Genomic DNA, 18,959 nt, shown 5'->3' with positions numbered 1-18,959 from the left:
GAATGTTGTCTTCGAGTTCCATGAGCTGTCTTAACGTAAACCCTTGATTTTTGTTAAGGAAGGTGTTAAGTCGCACGATCTTGGAACGAAGTTAACTAGTCGCTAAATTTTGCTTTTGCCCACAATGTGTCCATGCTTAGACGTCTTGTTGGAAATGGAGTCGTTTTCATCAACTTTTTGGTACCGTATTACAGGGTTGTCCGGAAAGTAATAGTACTGAGTCGGTTAAAAAAATTTATTGAACCAATCGTTACAATTCTTTAAAAACTCATTCTGCGTCGGTGCAGTGCTGCCAGCGCAATTTCCAAGCATGGAAGGCGTCACGGAAGGCATTCCCCGGAATAGAGATAGATTCAATTTTGGAAATATATTCTCAAAGTTATTGCTACTTTTCACTGTCTTAACCTTTTGTTAAGGAATGTGGAACGTGGTACTTTTTGTATCTTTAGTACTTAACTGGTTGATTCTCAAATCATGCTAAAAAAACGAAAAAAATGTAAGTTAATCACAAAAACGTAACAGATTTTTTTTTAACAAATGACAATAAAATCCTCGAAACTGTCTTCCATATTACTTAATAACTTTTGACGTGGGAAAAGTAAAGAACCGTTTATATACTTACTGTATGATGGAATCTGTGTTCAAGATCAATCACCTCTTTTCCTAACCAGAGAAAACAATGGATTTTCAGCACAAAAAGTAAATGAAAGAAATTCCTATGTCGGTGAAATTGTGGGATTCACCTCGGATTTGTCAGTAAAAAGCAAAATTATATGAGTAAAACATACTATATACTATAGTATAGAAGTATATAGAAGTACATAATTGCAAAAAAATACATACTTACAGATAATTCTGTGTTTTAAATATTCTCTGCCTTTGAAAATAATTTCCTGAGCGGCTTGTGTTGCAAATTTATTGACTCTCCAGTCCTATTTTGTATGTTTCTTATCAGCAGGAGAGAGAAAGACAAGCCAGTCGTCAAAAGAAACAGTGTGATATACTTAATTTTAAACCCTTATACATTTCGTTTGCAAGGTATATTTTAAATGTAATAATTTATTTGTAATTATGCAGCGCTATTAATATTTCTTGATAAAAAAATTGTTCGGTAATGTTCGACGATATTAGAAACTATTTTGTGAACTTTAGTATTGTATTATAACTCTTTTTGAGACAGGGATCTTTCGAAGATTATTGCACAAGACATTCTGGGAGTATGGACTTGATTTTACACAGTTAAAAATTATGGTAGCCGAAGATTGCGAAGAAATATGGACTTGTTGAGTTATAAATGATGTAAACGAGAATAAGATCTCTAATGAGGCATGGACTAAAAATTAGACCAATGTATGACCTTGATGAGGAACCGACTGCCGAAAAAAAAGACTTCTTGGTGTACGAAAGATCAATTGTAACAGGTGTTTGTGCTTTTCTTCAAAATAAGTCACAGTTTCGGCGATCACTTCTTCAGTTGACAAAAATTATTTGCCAACGAGTATTCTTTAGAGATCTAAGAACTGGAAATAGTCAGTGGGAAAAAGATCTGGAGAATATGGTGGATGCGTAAGCAATTCGAAGCCTAATTCATGGATTTATGGCTTTGTTTTCACTGGCTTGTGACTTGTCTTGTGAAACTGTATTTTCTTTTTCGTCAAATGCGGTCGTTTTTCGGCGATTTCGTCCTTCAAATGGTCCAATAATGCTATATATATAGCGACTATTACTATATATGATCCTTCATTTTGAAAGGTAGTTAATAAAAATTATTCCATGCGCATCCAAAAATATAGACGTCATAACCTCGTTAGCCGACCGTTGCGTCTTTCCACGCTCTGGAGTAGGATCATAGTGTGCAGTCTACTCGGATGAGCATCGATTGGATCTTGGAGTGAAATGTTGGATCCACGTTTCATCCATTGCCACTTCTTGATGCCAGGAACTCGGGTTTATTACGCTTGAACATCTCCAAACACTGCTCCGAATCATCAACTCGTCGTTGTTTTTGGTCAAAAGTGAACTCGCGCGGCAAAATAAAATTGTTATTCCCTGTTAGAGTAGCGTAGCCGAGAACCCGAACGTCCCTACCGCTTTTATTTTGTTCCTCAATTCATTTATTTTGCTCAACTATAATCAATCTCGGGATTTTTAATATTTCTGCTATAAATCCACGCAATGATTAAGCGAGTCTCAATCAGTTGCCTCCCAAAAATCAAGATGAGCAGAAGTCTCGGTAAATTAACGCTGGTACTACTCGTGATGTGCTGTGCATACAGCGTACAGGTAAATATGCGTATAAAAAGTAGAAAATTTAAGAGACAATCTTTAGTACTATTGGCAGACCCTCCGTTACGATACACAAATTGTATGTATTTTATTTAACTAAACTTTTCCAGTGCGAAATCACAATTCTTCCCGACGTGCTCTACTACAACATAACAACAACGCCACGTGCCGATCTCTTTTACTTGCACCACCAGCGGCAATTCGCGATCAATGTGAAGGAACTCGAACAGAGCTTGGTTGACTTCAGGGCCAAATATTACGCACGACTCGACGTTATCGCCTACAATATAGAACTGTTGGAAACCAAATTGGAAGAGGTGGACAACAAGTTGAATCCGCTCGTGCTGCTGGACGATATCAATGATTATTGTGTGCATAAATATCGCGCCAAATTGCCGCAGATCGCACAGTTGACCGTCAAAATGAAGGAATGCACGTTGAAAGGCAACAATGCATATGCGGGTATTGTGTCGGGCGCAGAGGCGACCGTGCGCAATCTAAAAAGTTACTACACCAGCACTTTCGCAACGGCTGTGAATGACTGTAGGAAGAAGAATGCGGGCCACTTCACCGAGAGCAATTACACGCAATGCATCTCGACGGCGGTAAGTTACAGACCGTGTGTGTGCGTGCAGTAAAATGACTTGTATTTATTTGCAAAACAATCTCTATTCTAGGTGGCGAATGCCGCCACGAAGACCTACGCCGACACGAATGTTTTCGAAAATCAAATGAAGGCGGCCGAATGCAATGCGGCTATGAAAATACGTGAAGTCTTCGATTGCTACAATTTGCAAGTGTTTCCAACGTTCAAGACCATTGGCGAGGTTATGGGCCTGGTGGAAAACTGCATTGCCGGTCAGGAATTCTGTCCCACTTGTGGCGATGATACGGCGCTTACTAAGGGTCGCTGTCCATATCACATGAGCTGGCATCTAGCCGATAGCGATTTGTCGAGCGAGAAGATAAATAATCCCTTTAAGGGAATCACTAAAACGACACCCTGTTTGCAAGTGAATTTCATTACCAAGGGTATTGCGGTAAATTAAGCACGATTTTCGTTTATTCTGTAACTTATTTTATGTAATGTGGTTATAATTTGTGTTCAGAATTATGTTAGGTTATTAATTTAATGTTTTTAATAAAGATTATTTTTTGTAAATAAAGAAATACATAGAAAAAAATGAGGTTTTGCCGACCTACGGTCTATTGTGCCCTCCCCTATATCACATATGGTCACCAAGATCCAGCATCCTAAACAATTCTAGGAGCCTGCTGGGCACGACTGAGGTGATGTGATCCTTGTCCACGTGGATGGAACCTAGGGCCTTGAGCCTGCTTCTGCAAATTGCTGGGCAATCCAGACTCAGGTGTTTTGTGGTTTCCTGTTCCATGTCGCAGAACCGGCAGTTTGCGCAAGCGACTATGCCGATGTTGGACAAGTGCTACGTGAGACTGCAGTGTCTTATGTACAAAGCGCCAATAAGGCGGAATTTGTCTCGGGGGATGTTGATCATTTCTTAAACCATGCGAGCTTGTACCCCCCAGAAGTAGCTTGGCATGGCGCATTCCGTCTGCCTGCTGCCAATGCTGTTCTCTCCCCACTCTCTCCTCCGTGCGGAGCATTTCCTTAAAAGTGTGGACCCTACTTCAATGCATGGTTCTGGTCCCATCGTCCTGGACGCTGCCGGTCCTTGTTCGTCGGCCAACATATTGCCGGTTACCCCCTTATGCCCGACAGCCAAATGAGGTGTACCCGGTTGCAGGTTTACAGGCAGTTAAGCCTTCCTATACCCTCCATAACAAATGTAAATTTTTTTCATATATTGCTGAACATTCTAAAACTAAACACTCCTTAGTGCTCTATATGGTTTTTCGATCGCAGAAAAGTTCTTTCTCTTCTAATAAAAATGGATCTAAACTCAATTACTATAATCTTCCCTGAAGACTTACATTCGTTGAACTATTTTGAGATCTTCATATAGGAAACTATTTCGCTTGCATCAAGGTCCGTTACCGTCGCACGCTTTAAAGAGTTGCGAGTTTATTGAGAGAGAATATTATTTCTGAATTCACTTCACGTTGACAATTAATATGAGATTGAACGTCAGAGCTGACCTCAATAAGTAAGATGACAAAGTCCAATTCTATGAGCTGAGATATTAGTTTGCTGGCTATTTATTTGACTTTAAGCGTGAGATAAATTCTCGGTGAAAGTCGTTCAAATTTTAACAGATATTTTTTGATTTAAGGGAGAGTTTTGGGAACCGATACTCTCTTTAGGCCTGTTTCAATAATTAGCACACGGAGGATATATGATCGATTGTGCATTTCCGGGTCTGCCACCATGAAAAGAGCGATAGCAATCTCTCACACATCTTTTTACACCTTTCTGCTTTAAATTCTGTAGTGTTTCTGTTACTGATTCTGTTCTTATAAATAAAGGCAAGTCATTGTGATTCTACGCAGTTTCGAGCATAACCTTTTTTGCCTAATTTAATGAAGTCCTGGTTTTATTCTGTTGCTGATTCTGTTATTAATTCTGTTTCTGTTAACTGACGATATAACATAATGTTTCGAGGTAAATTATCTTAGTTATATGTTGCTGTTATGTGATTAAATTTCAAGTATAACCTTTTTTTTTAATAAGTGCTGTTTTTATGATTGACAGATTCTGTTTTTAAGCAACAGTATACCATAATGCGTCGAGGTAAATTACAAATAAGGGAACAGAAATTTTGCCAACCTCATATATGTAAAATTTGAAAGTTGGTTTATACACAACAACGAAAATATATAAATACTAGATCAAAATATGTTTGAAATTTATTTTGTGCATATTTATATTTATTTTTACTAATTTGGCAAAAAAAAACAATTACATGCATTTTCGTTACATTGTGCTGAAAAGCAACATAATCTGTTAAAATTTTTTAGACAAATCTTATTTCCACGCAATTAGCTGTGGTATTCAGACCCAACAGTGGGTTGTTTATGGTTCTGGATTGGACATCCTTGTCTTTTACTTCCACATACACGACATTCGGACAGCCAGCGCTGATTGTACCGTTATTGTTATCATTCAAACTTTCCAAATAGTCAGAGAAGCAATCATGAATCAAGCGTGTAGCAGCACCAACCGAAGTCAAAACCGAGTTTAATTGTGTGTAGGTGCAGCTGGCGGCAACATCAAGACGGTTCTCCAAACTACAGTATGCGGACTGTAAGCCGGCTTCAAAATTTTCACGGTTAGTGTGGACATAACTGTTGACGGTGGAAATCTAAAATTTTGGCATCAAATAATAAACAATCGTTTGCCCTATTTTTCTATAAATATTCAAATATTCTCCAATTATACTCACCACGGATGTAACACAGAGCGTGTAATTCAACGACGGATTGCTGTTCGATTTTGCACAGGCGTTAAGATTTGGTGTAAAGGTAGTAGTGTAGTAATTTTTCAGGTAATTATAATAAGTGTTGGCAGAACTGATGATTGAGCTGGCATAATTGCGTGCACTAGTGATGCAACTCTCAATATTCGTCTTCACAATTTGCTCGTAGGGCAGTTCATTGCGATATTGTTGTACACAGTATTTGGCCGGTAAGCCTAGTAATTCTAAAGGATCGATCTTTTCGTATGTTTCCTGGATTGTCTTCAGCAGTAGCACCTTCTGTCGGTTAAGCACTTTCAGTCCCAATTCTAGACCGTTCGTCACGGTACTCATTTTGTCCAAATAACCTTGCAACGTGGCATTGAATTGACGCCGATTTTCCAGGATATAATCGTCGGTCCTTGTTGTCACATTGCCGGGCTCGAAGGCGCTATTGCTTGCCACAGTTGTAGACTGCGCCACCGCAATGACGATTACTTGGAAAGCGAGCAACGCGGCTACTAATTGCTTGTTAGTGTACATCTTCTAAAAGTTCGTTGAAAATGCTTGAGAAAAGCCCTTTATATAGCAAAAATCGATACGGATATAAATTGATCAATTAAAAACTCTGAAATACTTTCTTTTATGTAAAGAATAATAGAAGGTCAAATGTTTACATCTCAAACATGATATTAACGGTGCGCTAAACTATATTTACACAAGCAACATGTGGCAATAGTGACGCTGTTTGCTTTCTAGCTCGTTGCTTCGACATTATTGCCTTAAGGAGATAACAGTAATCCGCAGCAGTTATCATTGTTGGTGTAAACATTGTAAAAATTATAATACTCTTTGTTGATTAATATCGAGAATTCTTCTTCTTTATTGGCGTAGACACCGCTTACGCGGTTATAGACGAGTTAACAACAGTCGTTTTTCATTTTTGGTATGTGGTACCAATTGAAGATTCAAGGCACAGCCAGGCCCTTCTCCACCTGGCCTTTCCAACGGAGTAGAGGTCTTCCTTTTGTCTGCTTTCCCTGGCGGGTACTGCATCGAAAACTTTCAGATCTATAGTATTGTCATCCATTCGGACGATTTGACCTAGCCAGCGTAGCCGCTGCCTTTTAATTCTCTGAACTATGTAAATGTCGGTTATCGTTTCGTCTGCAGTATTCGCCGTTGCCAATCTTCCGCAGAACCTTTCTTTCAGAAGTAGCACCTGTTGGCAAAAGTTATTCTGCGTTAGATTTCGAGATTGACGTTGTTGTAAGTGTTGATGCTGGTTCCAATATAGACGAAACAACGTACAACTTCGAAGATATGACTGTCAACAGTGACGTGAGAGCCAAGTCGAATGTACTACGACTGTTGGTTTGATGACAGGAGATATTTCGTCTCGCCCTCGTTCACTACCAGACCCATTTACTACGCTTCCTTATCCATTCTGGAGAAAGCAGAACTAACGGGGCAGTTGTTGAGGCCAATTATATTAATATCATATCGTACGCCAGCTGCTGTACACTCTTAAAGAAGATTGTACCTCCTCTATTTAGCAGATCGAATCACTTTCTCCAGGAGAAGATTGAAGAAGTCACACGATTTGGAGTCGCCTTGTCTGAAACCTCGTTTGGTATCGAACGGCTCGGAGAGGTCCTTCCCGACCCTGACGGAGCTCAGTTTACACAGCCCAATTAGTATTGCGGGGGTACCAAATTCAGACAACGCGGCATAAAGGCAGTTCCTTTTCGTGCAGTAAAAAAGCAGCTTTGACGTCGACGAAGAGGTGGTGTGTGGCGATTTGGGGCATGGTGAATATATGGTCTGTTGATGATTTTCCAGGCCGAAACCCCTCTAATAAGGTCCAATCAGTTTCTTGTTCACAAAGTACACTTAATAGAACCTTATATGCGATGTTGAGGAGGCTTATCCCACACTAGTTGGCGCAGATTGTAGGGTATCCCTTCGTATCCAATCGTTGGGCATGCTTTCGGCCGACCATATTATACAGAGCAGCTGATGCATGCTTCTTATCAGTTCTTCGCCGTCGTATTTGAATAGCTCGACCGGAAATCCATCGACCCCCGCCGCTTTGTTGTTCTTCAGACGGGTAATTGCTATTCGAACTTCTTCATGGTCGGGTAATGAAACGATACTGAAATTAAGTATATGGTTCTACTAAAAGTGAAAATATAATATTTTCAACGTCATAACTTTGAGTTTTTCCAGCCATTAAACCGAAACCGCAGAAATGTTTGCTTGTCTTTTGGAGAGTCTCCTTTATTACGAAGACAAGTATTTGAGTGGCACAAAGTATTCAGTGAAGGTCGTAAAATCATCGAACTTACCTCATGCGAGTTGTCCATTCACCTCAGTTAATCACAAGTTAAAGTTAAAGAAACACGACGTTGAATAGAGGTCGCGAAAGGAATACGTATACTTGACAACGCTTACTCATCAAAATCATTATTACTGAAGCAAAGACGTGACTTTATGAATCCGACGTCCAAACTTCTCAAATATAGCAAATGGCGCTCTAGAAATTAGCCGAAACCGAAAAAGCCAAAATTCGCTGAAGGCACTGAAGGCCAACCCAACCGTGGCTTAGAACAAGTCTATGGAAAATTGGAATAAGTGTTGCTTGTATTGTCTTGTCATTAGAACAAAGATATCGAAGATACCAACCACCGAACGATAATTATTGAATAGAAACGTCGAAAAAATTAACTGTAGTGCGAGTTGCTGAGAACGTCGCCGAATCGACTCTCCACGTGATTTTGTAAACGATACTGAATAAAAAACTGCCAAGTTTGCGATTTCCGTTTGGTAATACATTGTGTAATGCAAGCTGATACTTTCGCCTGAACTCGGACTGACGTATGGAACGACTTGGCGTATTACAGCTTGTGCAAGAACTGAAGCTGCTCGACCTTCTTAAGCGACACCGTTTCGCTATATGGGCTCTTGAAAAGTACCAAGAAAATCCGACGTTTTCGAGCCAAATGTTTAGCGATGAGGGCAATTTCTGGCTCAATGGGTATGTCGACAAACAAAATTGGCGGATTTAGGACGAAAAGCACCCTGAAGAGATTCATGAGCTGCAATTTCATCAAAAAAAACGTTTTGGTGTGCTTTGAGAGCCGGCCGAATCATCGAACGTAATCGTCAATGGCGACCGCTATCGCGCCATGATCTGATTTGCAAGGGACAATCTTCAAAAAATAAATGCCAAAAAATGTTCTTTCGAATGATAATAAACATTCCCCATTAAATTTGACGTTTTTGTGGTTTTTCTTTTAAAAGATCCTCGAAATGGATCACTCTTTAATAACTATGCAAATAAAGCTATTAACACCAACTAATTTTTCACTAGAATGATTTTATTACAGATTTTATATAAATTTTAATTTTAGTAAAGCACTTTTAAACAAATAAAGCTTCAATACTGATGAAAACACACACTTTTTCACGCGACTGTTAGAACACTGCAGAAATCCTTTGGTGTTAGCGATATTTTGTAGTACACTTTTCTACACAAATTGAATTTCCAAGCAAGTCTGATTGCTTGGTAATCCCTCCAAGGGATTATTAGCGCTTCTATTGGCGGGCGCGCCATTTTTCACTTCCATATAGACCACATGAGGGCAGCCATTAACGATGGTGGTAGTGTTATTCACACATTGTGTATTCTCCAGATAACCGTTAATGCACTCGTCGATCAAGCGTGTTGCCGCGCCGATCGATGTCAAAACCGAATTGTACTGCGTGTAAGTGCAGCTCACAGCGACATCTACGCGACTGCTCAAACTGCAGTGCGATGACTCGATGGACGACGCGAAGTTCTTGCGACTCGTTATGGTGTATGTGTTGGCCTTGGAAATCTAAAATCACCACACAGTAGAAGTTGCTACTATTAATATGTTTTTGCGGCGAATATTGAAGCCACTTACCACTGTTGTGACGCAGAGTGTATAATTCAACGAAGGATTTGCGTGTGATTTCGCGCACGCGTTGAGACTGTTACGCAAATCACTGTTGTAATAATTGTTCAGCGAGTTGTAGTAACTGTTGGGTGTGCTGACAATGCTGGTGGCATAACTGCGTGCGCTGCTGATGCAGGTCTCAATCTTATCTTTCACGATACTGGCGTAAGGCAGTTCGGGGCGATATTTTTGCACACAATGCTTCGTGGGCAAACTGAGCACTTCCAAAGGATCGATTTTTTCATTGGTTTCCTGTATGGTGTCGAGCACCAGCTGCTTTTGTTTATCCAGCACCAACAATTGATCCTCCAGACTCTTCTTGATGCTATTGATTTCATTCAAATAGCTTTGAAGTGTAGCATTGTACTGGCGGCGATTCTCCTGGATGTAGTCGTCCGTTTTGGTTGTAACATTCCAAATCGCAATGCCGTCACCATTTACTATGGCCGGCGATTGTGCCGCTATGTTGGCGACGATTTGCAGCACGAATAAGGCGGTGATAACTTGTTTTGCGAACATCTTGAAAACTAACAATCACAATAATTGAATTTACACACTTTATATAGCGGTGAATTTTAGTCACTTTCTTATCGGTTGTTGTATAAAAAACGCATAAAATTCTGGCGATAAAAACCCCTTAAGGTGATAAAGTGAAGACAGTCAAATGATGATTGGGCTAACCTGGAATTGTGTGCTTGTGTGTGTGCTTTAATTTATAAGTGCATGTATTATTCAGAATACAACAACCATAAAAAATAACAGTTGGTGTATTCAGATCTTTTTTTTAACAATTGTAATGTCAACACCTTAATTATCTATAAGAAATCTGAAGAATTAATACAAAGCAGTAGAGGGTTATTATCTGTTGCACAAGTGGCGCCGTTTACGGGAGGTTACAAGTGCCGCAGAACGCAACTGGCTCAGAAAGCTTTACTTAGGAAATCGAATTTTCAAGCCAGAATTGTTTCCAAAGAAGTAAGCTCAGGTTGCCATTAAAAACAAGTACTATTTATATGTACATATATGTTACATATCTTTTATTGCCGTGGGAAGCAGGGGAAGAGGAAGACCTCCACTCCGTTGGAAGGACCAGGTGGAGAAAGACCTGGCTTCGCTTGGAATAGAAGAAACGACTGGGGCACTCTTGTTAACTCGGCTATAAGAAGAAGATATGTTACATATTGTCTAAAATTGAGAAGAGAACCATACATAGAAATATCAAAAGAGAGATCGTAAGTATTTGAGCAATAAGAGAACTTTATAGATGGTGGTCGATTAATAAGCTTTCTTCAGACTGGATAAGGAAGCGAAGCAAATGGGTCTGGCAGTGAACGAAGGCAAGACGAAATATGTATCTCTTGTGATCAAACAAACAGTCGCACTCTCGGCTTGGCTGCCACGTCAGTGTTGATAGTCATAAGTTCGAAGTCGTAGATAATATGCTCTATCTTGGAACCAGTATTAATACCAACAACAACGTCAGCCTCGAAGTCCAACGCAGAAAAACTCTTGCCAACAGACGCTACTTCAGACTGAGTAGGCAATTGAGGAGTGAAGTCCTCTCTCGACGAACAATGACCAAAATCTATAAGTCCCTCATTATTCCCATCTTGCTATATGGTGCCTAGGAATGGACAATGACATTCTGCTGAACAATGAACTGTACGAATTATACACCGACATTGACATAGTTCAGCGAATTAAGAGACAGCGGCTACACTGGCTAAGTTATATCGTCCGAGTGGATAAAAACACTCCAACTCTGAAGGTATTCAACGCAGTATGCGCCGAAGAGGAATAGAAAGACCTCCACTCCGTTAGAGAGATCTGGTCTGGTGGAGAAGGTCTTGGCTGCACTTGGAATCTCCAATTGGCGCCAAACAGTGAAAAGGAAAAACGTCTAGCACGCGGGAGTTTACAATCGTCTATAACCGCGTCAGCGGTGTCTACACTAATATAGAAGAAGAAGAAGCCGCCTTCACATCGTCCCTTTAGTATTAGAGAGCCAGCAGAGTAGCTCCACAACTCTGAAAAGCGCTTCAACATTTTTTAGTTAGAAGCGTGTCGCAACCAGGCTTGTATCAAAAGATTTTAATAAAAAAAAATCGTGTTAAAAAACGTAAGAAAATATATCTTTTATTTACCCTTTTATTTCTTTCAATAAATAAAACTCTAATATCTTCACTAGGAAACTTTCATAATTCGTCTACTGAGCTTAAATTCCCCCCTGCCGAGGCCCATATCAGGTGTATCGAAGGTATATGTATACAAAATGAGGGTGTCATACTTTTTGTTTTTGCCCTTATGGAGCGAAAGTTATTCCTTTTTCGTGAAATCAACTGCTTCCTGGAGCTCCTTCTGAGCAGGAGGAGAAAGTTTCTCCGCAAACCTTGTCTAAGCAGGATCATCGACCTCAATTTTCTGGCAGATGAAACTTTACTTTTGGCATCATCATCGTTTGCTTAGTAGGCTTGGTTCCGGCTGCTGCTGCTGCTGGTGCTGTTGCTAGGCTTAGCTGTTGCTCCAGTACTAGCCCTTGCATTTAGACTACGCTTAGCTCCTGTATTTGGGCCGACTGCTTTAGAGCTCAATAAAATTGCTGCATTCCTCACGGAACAACTAGTTCCTTAAGTGATTGTTTTTTCCGGGGTGCCGGACTCTTTTGGTGTTGCATCAGTATTATTTTGTTTCATATTCATCACCATATTTGGTCTTTCGAGTGTAGGGGAAAGCAGGTCCGTTTACATGTAGCCTTCGCTTCGAAAGTCTCTTATTAAAGATAGCTCCGTTCGAGACTGGGCTATTTAAGGGTTCTCATCCAGAACCCAGCCCTTTTTTCTACCCCTACCATGGTCTCTGCAACAGTTGTGATACTGTGATATCTATTACCCCAGGAAGGGTTCGGCGAGGAATTTTGCCGACCAGGAAATGAAGTAAATGGATGTAAAAGCGAACCAGGAGGCAACCAATTACTTAACTTGATTCTTAAAACTAGACAAGTCAGAACCATAGCTCTAAGGAGCTAAGGCAAAGGATTAAAAAATAAATTTGCAACCGTAAAAAAATGATTGGCTTCTTCGCATGCACCCCTTAACCATAGTGACACTGCTGAATATTGCAATTTTCATATATTTACTAATACTTATTATATGCTTGGGGAAGTACTACGCACTTGATATTGAAGAGAATGATGCGCTCAACAGCTGATAAGGCAGGGGAAGCAAGAACAGGAAACAAAATATGGAATTAAATAATATTATTTAGAAATAACACTATACATATACATACATATGTATAAGGTATAAGGGTGAAATTCTATTTTTAATTGAGTAGAATTTGTGGTCTCACAAACAAGGTGACAACAAGCCACCACAGCACTAGATTTTGATAACGGTCTTATCTGCATATTTACACGCCTGTTTAATGGCAAATTCAGTTATAATCCTCACACGCGAAATTTCGTGAATCTTCAAGGGTGTGCGAGTATGCATATCTAACAAGTAGTAAACAGCCATAAAAACAGGTACACCCCCATGGCTACATATCTACATATCTATATTTGCACATCTGTATATTTGTATTTGTTTACTTAAAACTGTTGAAAATACTTGTATTTATTCTATTTTAGTTCCTCTGAAGTGTAGTCTCAGCCGGCAGGTGCTTTTTTGATTCTTTACTTTTAATTGCTTGATTGAAATTTCTTCTTATCTACATTATACCTTTATGTATGTATGTACATATGTATGTATAATACAACCTTCTCTTTGTCCTCATCAAGCTTGTACTTAGCTATAATTTTCTGAGAATTGATAATACTTTAATACGCCAATTTTATTATATTGGCGGAAGTGACCGCTTTTTAAGATAACGGTATATTATTTTGAAGAAAAAGTGCTGATTATTTTCAATTAAGATAAGTTCCGGTAAATATACATTGGTGTGTATGTACTATAAATGATTGATGATTATCTTTTGGTACTTTCTTTATTCAAACAAATTAAAATTGAAGAGACATCGACTTTTCTCAATTGTGAGGTTCGAACATTGACAGTTTGTAGCATTGCAGTTGTTTTGGTGGAGCGCCTTATCGATTGAGAATTGCGGGAGGCAGCTAAGTCAGACAGCATTGTAAGATAAACAAATAATTGACTTTACACAGCTGTAAACTTGTTAAACATATCTTTAGTATATTAAACATATCTTTAGTATATGGTTAATAACGGTCTGGAGCTTAGGTTGAATATCTCTGGTTGAGGTAGGGACATACTGTCGCACACCATGCCAGATAATATTAGCTCTTCCTCATAGGGCGCAGTTAGTAACTTACGAATTCTTTATTCTCCTTAATATTGCACTTACGTCGAAGAAAGCAACAACAAATAACTGTTAGGAATACATTGTAAAATAATTACGAGAGAGGTGATAGATATTAGACCATATATTGTAGGTATTTGTTATTGTATTTATGATTTTGATAGTTACTTTAAGTATGGTTATAAAATATGACTATAAATATTTATACAGGGTGTTCCAATAAGAGTGATATGATTTATTTAAAAGACAAAACACACTAATTGTTAAAGAAATGTATTTTTTTAATACGAAAACAATGAAAAAAAAAACAAGTAAGGAAGGGCTAAGTTCGGGTGTCACCGAACATTTTATACTCTCGCATGATAAAGTGATAATCGAGATTTCATTATCAGAATTCATTTCATATTTTTCAAAAGCTTTTGCGTATTTGCTAAAGATAAAAAGTTTTATTCCGCTATCATCATTGGTTTAAATGTACTATATATTATACAGAGAAGGCATAAGATGGAATTCAAAATAGCGTTATATTGGAAGAAGGCGTGGTTGTTGAAATGAACCGATTTCACCCATATTTCGTACATGTCATCAGGGTGTTAAAAAATGGTTACCATATATACCGAATTTCATTGAAATCGGTCAAGTCATTCCTGAGATATGGTTTTTGGTCCATAAGTGGGCGACGCCACGCCCATTTTTAATTTAAAAAAAGCCTGTTGCAGCTACTTTCTGCCATTTTTTCCGTAAAATTTAGTGTTTCTGACGTTTTTTATTAGTCGGTTAACGCACTTTTAGTGATTTTCAACATAACCTTTGTTTTTGTGGGCGTGGTTATTATCCAATTTCTTCCATTTTTGAACTGTATATGGAAATGCCTGAAGGAAACGACTCTATAGAGTTTGGTTGACATCGCTGTAGTAGTTTCCGAGATATGTACAAAAAACTTAGTAAGGGGCGGGGCCTTTGCCCACTTTTCCATTATGTAAAAAAATATACGTCCAAATATGCCCCTCCCTAATGCGATCCAAATTTCAAATATCTTTATTTATGGCATAGTTATGACAATAGGTTTTCGGTTTTCGCCATTTTGCACATGGACGTGGCAGTGGGCCGTTTTTGCCCATCTTCGAACTTAACCTTCTATGGAGTCAAGAAATACGTGTACCAAGCTTCACTTTGATGATATCTCAATTTTTACTCAAGTTACAGTTTGCACGGACGGACAGACGGACGGACAGACAGACATCCGGATTTCAACTCTACTCGACACCCTGATCACTTTGGTATATAGAACCCTATATCTGACTCTTTAGTTTTAGGACTTACAAACAACCGTTATGTGAACAAAACTATAATACTCTCCCTAGCAACTTTGTTGCGAGAGTGTAAACATATTTTGACCAATGGGTTTTAGCACGATATTTACATTAAATAGTCTTACTATTTTTTAAAATTGTCAAAACGACATTTAGAAAGCATATCATTCCTATAGGAAAACCCGGTCACCAGAGGCCTTTTCCAAACATCTGAACGTTTCGGTACTAGAAAGGAGCATTCATATATTTCTAATAGATTGATATATTCTACAAACCAGACTATGAGCACACATACAATACTTTGTTTAGAACACTTGACGCACTGTTATTATAATAATAAAAAACAAATAAAACCAGTTACAATATTTACACAAATATTTATAATAAGGAGAGAGGCCCTGTTAATTTGTCAATTAAGTTGTAGTGGTTATTTGAATCATTTTATAAAGATAATGTATGGATTATAAAAAAAACTTTAGTCTAACGATGAAATCAAGTTCTTTGAATAAATCATAATAATAAAAACATTCTTCGACATAACCTAAACATAGAGTAATGCATATGTTGTAAATATTCTCAAATATATCTTGTCTTAAAACAATACTGTGCGCTTTTTCGAAACCGTTTCGATCGATTCAAGCTCTTTAAAATACAAAACCTCTATAATATTTTCCTAAATTTTCAAGGAACACATTTTGCCTACGAGCATGTCAATGCTGAGCTTGTACTAAAACAGCTGAATCAAATCCATTCAAAAACAACGTCGAGTAGAGGTCGCAAAAGATTTGTTATATGACAATGTAACTGAGGACCTTACACTTATCAAATGCAACACTATTGATAAAGAGACGTGAGTTTATAAGTATGACAACAAAACTGTCCAACAATCTAGCGAATGGCATTTCAAAAATGAACGGACACCGAAAATCGCATAGAAGTCGGTCATAACTCAAGGGGATGCTCCTCGTTTTCTTTGAATGCACTACTCAGCAAATCTGAAGGGAAAATTTTACGACTGATGTGCTAAGAGGTCTATGGGATATTTGAGGTGTCCTGATTATGAATTTGAGATGGAAAAGTTTTACAACACGAACAGCTATTTTTGTTATTTTATTAAATTGTGGTGATTTGACCCCTTGGATACAACACAAAAAGACCTACGTGTTTGGAAATTTTCACTGTCATTTTCGGTTTGGCAACTCAAAATAATCAAGAGCAGTCTCTACATTTCAATAGCAAATTGACTGTAAACTAGGGTTATCGTGGTGTGGTTCATCATACTACTACTAGGAATACTACTCGACCATTTTAAGGCGTCTCTTGAAGCAATTTATCGCAAACGATCGGATTTGTCGACAGAAAGTTCATGAATTTTTCACAACGATAATTCGCTTACATTCTATCATGATTTTAACACACGTTTTTTGGCTAAACACGAAACGAGCGTCAACGCTCAGCTAAAGTATTCACTAGATTTGCTACTTGTGACATTTCCCATGAGTTAATGGAAGCGATTAAAAGCCAGTCGCTGCACTTAACGCCAGCTCAGCTATATTGTTGTGTATGGAAAATTCGATTAAGCGTTGGCATAAATGTATTGGCTCAGCCTATTTTGAAGGCGATAATAAAGATTTGTAATAAAATATCGAAAATTGTTGTTTTTTCTTGTCAGTTCGCGACAAATTTGATGGCACATAACAAAATTAACAAACTGTCCAACGTGTAGTGGAGGAAAAAAACATGTTTTTGTTTTATGACAGTCTGAATCTTATGATCTCATCATATAATTATTGCTAGCGTAAGCTTTGTTGTTGTTATAATACCAAAAAAAAAAATTTCCCAAATATTTTTGAGTTTCGTTTGTCGATTTGTTGAATTTTTTTCCTTCGTATTAGTTTACAATTAAAAAAATATGACACCTTAGCACTCAATTAATTCAGAACTGATACTTCATATCTTTGTAGAGCCTTCAAAGGCATCACACCTGTTAACTAAGTAGCAAAACTCCTTTTAAAAGTTATGAAAGTCCTTTTTAAAAGTTATGAAAGTAGTTTTATTTATTTATTTTTTTTGGATAAATATAATCACAATCTCAAAAATTTTACACTTTTCTTTAGCACCGTTATAAGTGAGTATCAGTGAATTGTTTGGGTAAGAACTCGTAAAGAATAATGGCACGAATTCAAAAAATTACTCATATATGGAACGCCATGTTTTTAAGTAACAAGCCACGTTGCGCAAAACTGTGTGTAATAATGCTTAGTAATTCAAAAAATCACGTTGTTAGTAAAAAAACTTAAAACAGTTTCAGTGCCGAATTGCCAGAACCACCAAATGCTTCAAGCCATGGCTGCATGCGTTTAACTGACACGCTTGAAACGGTTGGCCTCCGCATAGTCACGCGGATCCGAGTGATTGCGCTCGGGTTTGATGCGTATATCATTGGGATCGAGCTGGAATTCTCCATTCCATTGCGTTGGCAACACTGTGGGTTCCGTATTGTACTGAAAGTATTCTGAATCGTCGGAACGATTGCGCTCTGGTTGTATGCGTGTCTCGCCGCTCTTGGCAAATGTGCCGTCCCAGCTCACGGGCAGAATGATCGGTTCATTGCTGTAGCCATAGAAGTTGGAGGTATCGGTGACATTTTGATTGTGTCGGCGCACTTTCGAAACATTATTCGCCGCACCGTTACTGTACACGAATTTGCCATTCCAACCCTCACACTTGATGGGTATATATTCGTCCTTCTTCTTTAATGGCATTTTTTTAAATTATTGGTGCGATTTGTATCCTTTTTGTATATTTTTCACTGTGGTCCTTTAATCGTTTTAAACGCGTTGTTTTATTACTCCGTTTCTTTGCGCGCTGTGTGCTTGGTTGGCGTTCTAAAACCGTACTGTGAAAATCACACACTTTGTCTATTTTAAAATATCGAAACGCTGCGAAAGTTGTTCGACCAGCTTATGATGATTGTCTGAAAAAATATTATGGACACAAAAAACTTTGCTTTGAGGCTTCGCAAATTGTTGTTGCCTTGAATGTTGCTGACGCTTGCGCCCACATCTGAGTGTTGCTCTGTTTTTTCGCGCTTTTGTTTTCATTTTCTGTTATTTTACATATTTATTTCTGCCAAACACCTTAGAAATTTGTCGAGCCCAATCAAATGGCGTTCGAAAACAAGCAGCCGCGCCATATAAGCTGAAAATCTCGACACGTTGGAACAGCGCGTTCGCTAAGCGCAGAGGCGGCAATTTTGTGTAGTAAATAAATATAATGGCGGTAGATAATTGGCATACAAGCTTTTTTGTATAATTATGACGCGTCAATATATGGTTCCTCATAACACGTGTATGTATATTAGCCTAACAATACCTAATATTTATTAAGCCAAGCCTGACTCATGGCTAACACTTAGCTAACGCTACTTTTTACGCGCTGTCTATTTTTAGCTGTGCCGTCGTGATTTTTTTCAACACCTGGCTAAGCGACGTATTGTTTACATTGCTACTTTTTCGCTTTTTTCGGTTGCCAACACGCGTCTGCTTCCATTTCTTTGCGCCTGCGCGTCTGCTGTGCTTTGCAAACTAATTATTTATGACTACATTTGTTATTTGTGGTGTCGTGAGTCTGGAACGCGTCTAAAATGTATTTGGCGTAATTGCATTCGTTATTTGTTATTACAATAT

At 38.5% G+C, this 18,959-nt stretch overlaps 4 protein-coding genes across 4 annotated transcripts; 1 reads left to right on the top strand and 3 right to left on the bottom strand.

The window, feature by feature from the left end:
• The first annotated feature begins 2,193 nt into the window (after window positions 1-2,193).
• LOC126753431 (uncharacterized) lies at window positions 2,194-3,456 on the top strand. Its single transcript, XM_050464880.1, has 3 exons — window positions 2,194-2,283; window positions 2,397-2,891; window positions 2,964-3,456. The coding sequence occupies exons 1-3, from the start codon at window positions 2,218-2,220 to the stop codon at window positions 3,333-3,335; spliced, it is 933 nt and encodes a 310-aa protein (XP_050320837.1). The 5' UTR covers window positions 2,194-2,217; the 3' UTR covers window positions 3,336-3,456.
• Window positions 3,457-5,111: 1,655 nt separating this feature from the next.
• Window positions 5,112-6,203, bottom strand: LOC126762742 (uncharacterized). Its single transcript, XM_050479773.1, has 2 exons — window positions 5,649-6,203; window positions 5,112-5,567 (listed from the first exon to the last, which is right to left on the bottom strand). Exons 1-2 carry the CDS (start codon window positions 6,201-6,203, stop codon window positions 5,220-5,222), a joined length of 903 nt encoding a protein of 300 aa, XP_050335730.1. The 3' UTR covers window positions 5,112-5,219.
• Window positions 6,204-9,019: 2,816 nt separating this feature from the next.
• LOC126754406 (uncharacterized) lies at window positions 9,020-10,177 on the bottom strand. Its single transcript, XM_050466336.1, has 2 exons — window positions 9,611-10,177; window positions 9,020-9,541 (listed from the first exon to the last, which is right to left on the bottom strand). Exons 1-2 carry the CDS (start codon window positions 10,160-10,162, stop codon window positions 9,191-9,193), a joined length of 903 nt encoding a protein of 300 aa, XP_050322293.1. The 5' UTR covers window positions 10,163-10,177; the 3' UTR covers window positions 9,020-9,190.
• Window positions 10,178-17,299: 7,122 nt separating this feature from the next.
• Window positions 17,300-18,199, bottom strand: LOC126752105 (uncharacterized). Its single transcript, XM_050462672.1, has one exon. It carries the CDS (start codon window positions 18,033-18,035, stop codon window positions 17,631-17,633), a length of 405 nt encoding a protein of 134 aa, XP_050318629.1. The 5' UTR covers window positions 18,036-18,199; the 3' UTR covers window positions 17,300-17,630.
• Window positions 18,200-18,959: the final 760 nt, after the last annotated feature.

Source organism: Bactrocera neohumeralis, chromosome 2 (assembly GCF_024586455.1).
Source record: "Bactrocera neohumeralis isolate Rockhampton chromosome 2, APGP_CSIRO_Bneo_wtdbg2-racon-allhic-juicebox.fasta_v2, whole genome shotgun sequence".
Classification (NCBI taxonomy): domain Eukaryota; kingdom Metazoa; phylum Arthropoda; class Insecta; order Diptera; family Tephritidae; genus Bactrocera; species Bactrocera neohumeralis.
Note: the sequence above shows the minus strand (reverse complement) of the source record. Positions and strands in the feature narration are given on the sequence as shown.